At 39.1% G+C, this 4,652-nt stretch overlaps 1 protein-coding gene across 1 annotated transcript; it reads left to right on the forward strand.

Annotated features, from left to right (window-relative positions):
- Positions 1-520: 520 nt before the first annotated feature.
- Positions 521-4,297, forward strand: SNAI2 (snail family transcriptional repressor 2). The gene is made up of 3 exons (XM_088469767.1): positions 521-814; positions 1,198-1,740; positions 3,320-4,297. Exons 1-3 carry the CDS (start codon positions 736-738, stop codon positions 3,499-3,501), a joined length of 804 nt encoding a protein of 267 aa, XP_088325893.1. The 5' UTR covers positions 521-735; the 3' UTR covers positions 3,502-4,297.
- Positions 4,298-4,652: the final 355 nt, after the last annotated feature.

The following is a 4,652-nucleotide window of genomic DNA, read 5'->3' on the forward strand; positions in this document are numbered from 1 at the left end:
TACTACTATACTTTTTTGCAGGTGTTATCTGGTCAAGGTACTGAAGTAACTGAGTTTTGCATTAATTTAACGTTTATGTTCTATGAATGCTTATTAATGTATTAACATATATATATACACATCAGTTATCCTGTAATTTTTTAACCAAGCCATATACACTGTGCTTGGTTTCATCTCACAGCCAGAGTATCTCAGGTTACAGCAGATAGATAGGCATCCTGTTAATGCTCCCGGCCCCCGTGCAGTGTCCGCTCTGTTGCATTGCAGAGCATTCCGCAGAGCATTCCTAGGCTCTGTTTGCAGCCCATTGACCACAATCGCTAACTTTTTTTTTTTGACAGTCCCATGAAACAAGTGGAGTCTGCCTCTGTCCATAGCTGTCCCAAATGGGAGGATCTGAAACTTGAGACAACTTATTTCCTCTTAGCCAAATGATTGGATCATACACCCAAAAAACCCTCCCAAGAAAGCATGCAGGATCTCTGACAGTGCTCAGAGGGATTTCGGAAACGATTGGAGGAGTAGGAAGGTCCCTCCCCGCCTGCACCTGACTAGAAGCTATTTACAGCACTTTTCAAGAAGTCTGTGCACTAGTAGTGGCACTTCTTTGCAGTGCATGGATCCAGCAGCGCCCAGACCATGCTATAGGGAGCGGGGCTGGGCTTCAGGAACACTCATTCTGGGAACCGTTACTTTGCAAGCTCTGGGGACCAGCCAGGTCCCTCATCACTGAAAATGCCACGATCCTTCTTGGTCAAGAAACACTTCAACTCCTCCAAAAAACCTAATTACGGGGAGCTGGACAACCATACAGGTAACAGGCAAAATAATGCTACACTGTTACAACTAACATCACATAAAGTAATTGTAGCACTCATTTATGACTTGCATGACATAAAGCGCTTGCAGCACCCTTTAGTAATGACGTGCATGACATAAAACTTTGCAACAACTATTAATAAGGAGTTGCATCCATGGAACGTCTTTAATTTAATTTGTAAGACCACCTAACTTCTAATGGACATGTTGCATTGCATGTCAGACGGCAGTGTATTTAGTTCAGTGATACAGCTAGAAGTAAAGAAGTTATCATAATAGAGTAGAGTGTTATTAGTGTGTTGGAGGTTGTTTTGAACCATTGATAGCATTTATGTTTCATTATTCTTATTTCTGGCTTTCTGTCCCTTGCACCTCCAGTGATCATCTCCCCATTCCTGTATGAGAGGTACCCGGTGTCCGTGATTCCCTCAGCGGACATCCTCAGCTCCGTTGCCTACAGCCCTATCACAGTATGGACTAGTCTGCTCCCCCCTCCCCTGCCCAATGACCTGTCCCCTCTCTCAGGATACCCGTCCTCATTAGGACGCCTCAGTCCGCCTCCTCCGTCCGACACCTCATCCAAGGACCACAGCGGCTCTGAGAGCCCGATCAGCGACGAGGAGGAGAGGATCCAGTCCAAGCTGCTCTCCGAAGCGCATGCAATAGAGGCGGAGAAGTTCCAGTGCGGTCTGTGCAGTAAGACCTACTCCACCTTCTCCGGGCTTGCCAAGCATAAACAGCTGCACTGCGATGCCCAGGCCAGGAAGGCGTTCAGCTGCAAGTACTGTGAAAAGCAGTACGTCAGCCTGGGAGCACTGAAGATGCATATTAGGACGCACACCTTGCCCTGTGTCTGCAAGATCTGCGGCAAGGCTTTCTCCAGACCCTGGCTGCTGCAAGGACACATCAGGACCCACACAGGTAGCACATGCTGCAATGCATTACTATACTCACCTATGTGCAGCTATAGCTGTTATATTAACATATAGTAATAATATTATGTTGTACTGGTTATGTTACAGAACTGTGTTCATTTGTCGACTTGTCAGGTTGTATAGGGATCAACAACGTATTAATATATCTGCAACAGTATCGTCCATAACAGTTACTAACAGTATTTTCATATGAGCAGATCTGGCAGTATGACTAACAGTTGTATGTAGTAAGCCTACTAGCAGTTCTATTTGATAACCCTAAAACATTTATAGTTTATAAGAATCAGTTCTATTTAGTAAGCCTGCTAACAGTTCTATTTAATCCGCCTACTATCAGTTCTATGTACTAAGCCTACTAGCAGCTCTTTGTAATAAGCCTACTAGCAGCTCTATGTAATAAGCCTACTATCAGTTCTATGTACTAAGCCTACTAGCAGCTCTTTGTAATAAGCCTACTAGCAGCTCTATGTAATAAGCCTACTATCAGTACTATGTAATAAGCCTACTAGCAGCTCTATGTAATAAGCCTACTAGCAGCTCTATGTAATAAGCCTACTAGCAGTTCTATGTAATAAGCCTACTAGCAGCTCTATGTAATAAACCTACAAGCAGTTCTATGTAATAAGCCTACAAGCAGTTCTATGTAATAAGCCTACAAGCAGTTATATGTAATAAGCATACTAGCAGCTCTATGTAATAAGCCTACTCTACTAGCAGCTCTATGTAATTAGCCTACTAGCAGCTCTATGTAATAAGCCTACTCTACTAGCAGTTATATGAAATAAGCCTAATAACAGTTCTGTGTAATAAGCCTACTAGCAGTTCTGTGTAATAAGACCACTAACACTTGCATGCTAGGTTAATGTAGTAAGCCCACTAGCATGTCTATGAAATAAGCCTACTAGCTGTCATATGAAATAAACAAACATACTAAAATTTTTATGTTATAAGCCTACTAGCAGTTCTATGAAATAAACATAGTAATAGTTCTATGTAATAAGACTGCTAGCAGTTCTGTGAAATGAACATACTAATAGTTCTATGTAATAAACCTGCTAAAGTTTTATTTAATAAGCCTACAAGCAGTTCTATGTAATAAACATACTAATAGTTCTATGTAATAAGCCTACTAGCAGTTCTATGAAATAAACATACTAATAGTTCTATGTAATAAGCCTACTAGCAGTTCTATGAAATAAACATACTGATAGTTCGGTGTAATAAGCCTGCTAGCAGTTCTTTGAAATAAATATACTGATAGTTCTATGTAATAAGCCTGCTAGCAGTTCTATGAAATAAATATACTGATAGTTCTATGTAATAAGCCTGCTAGAAGTTTTATTTAATAAGCCTGCAAGCAGATATGTCACTGAACAGTTCTATAATTTATGTATTGGTGTTTTATATTGTCATTATTATAAACTTTATTAACTAGTAATGCTACTTTCTCCTTCTAGATAGAGGTCTTCTCTTGCACTAAATGCTGTTGCACATATTGGAGAAAGTGAATAAAAGCTGACAAATTGACATTGTTAAATAGTATAACTATGTATTTCTTCTTTCAGGAGAAAAGCCATTCTCATGCCCACATTGCAACAGAGCTTTTGCAGACAGGTCGAATTTGAGAGCTCACCTGCAAACCCATTCAGATGTGAAGAAATATCAGTGCAAAAGTTGCTCCAAAACTTTTTCCAGAATGTCCCTGCTTCACAAACATGAGGAGTCCGGCTGTTGTGTAGCACACTGACACTCTCCAGTCAACAGATGTTTACCAGGACTGATCAAGCACATTCAGGGTTCCTATTGCAAGGATATGGGGACAGATCCGAAGGTATTTCCTCTACCTACTAAGGAGACAAGCCACATTTTCCAAATGTCTTCAACATGGATCTGGAAGATGAACATTGTTTTTCAAGACTGTTGTAATGAAACTTATGGCCTATGAGGACCAAATATTTCCTGACTCTTGATAAAATACCTAAAGAGCTACAGATCCTATTCTTGCCTAAATCATTTCAGCCAGATAGTATTTTATGTGATAGTGCCTTAATAATTCCTCAATATCTCAGGTGCATTCTCAGTCATACTCTTGTACTTTCTTATTGTGCCAATAGGACAATAATCATTACCTAGATTCTATTTTAAACTTTACACAATGCAAATGATCAAACCAAACTCTGCAAACTTTACCAAAACGTGCTGTTTTAGAGCATAGAATGTGCCCTAAAGTACAATAAGCTTTAGACAATAAGCATTGTGACTTTTTCTGCACAGTAAAAACTTTGTCATTTTATTATTTTTATAATGGGAGCAAGTGCAAACAAATTTGAGGGTTTATGGGAGGCGAAACTGTAGATACTGAAGTGCACAAAGAAAATTATATGTACATTTTCAGCATTCTCTGCATAAAAACCCTCTGTGCCTTTTTTATAATATTTTGTAAAATATGTGAATATATTGTAAATAATTATATTTTTATATATGTTCTGAAGAATGAGATGCACATCTAGGCATTTTTTTTAAAATAAAATCTTTCGGATATATATATTTTGTGTTTCTTTACATAAAAGAACGTATAAAGTGAAGAGTGTTAGGGCAACCATGATTGACTCACCTGCTTCAGGGTGCTTCAAGTATTTTATATTACCCTTATTTTATTGTCCAGTTCTTGGATACTATACTGTAGTAGCACATTTATTTGTAATTAGCACATAGATTATATTAATGGACTCTTGAAACATAGAAAAGTATTTAGTAAATGTTATGCTGGCCCTGTTACCAAATGGACACCAGTATAGCAAATGTAGTGCCCATTGGACAGATATAGTCACCCAGAATGATTCAGTGTATACATCCAATGCAGTGGCTTGGGAGAGACCTGGAGCCAAATGTAATAGG

This window comes from Taudactylus pleione, unplaced genomic scaffold (assembly GCF_031769625.1).
Source record: "Taudactylus pleione unplaced genomic scaffold, aTauple2 ptg000093l, whole genome shotgun sequence".
Classification (NCBI taxonomy): Eukaryota; Metazoa; Chordata; class Amphibia; order Anura; family Myobatrachidae; genus Taudactylus; species Taudactylus pleione.

What these genes read in the sequence shown, in the direction of transcription:
- SNAI2 (XM_088469767.1), top strand. Translation starts at nt 736, where the DNA reads ATGCCACGATCCTTCTTGGTCAAGAAACACTTCAACTCCTCCAAAAAA. An exon ending in GGAGCTGGACAACCATACAG is followed by an intron (nt 815 to 1,197) that starts GTAACAGGCAAA and finishes TTGCACCTCCAG; the next exon opens with TGATCATCTCCCCATTCCTG. An exon ending in ACACATCAGGACCCACACAG is followed by an intron (nt 1,741 to 3,319) that starts GTAGCACATGCT and finishes TTCTTCTTTCAG; the next exon opens with GAGAAAAGCCATTCTCATGC.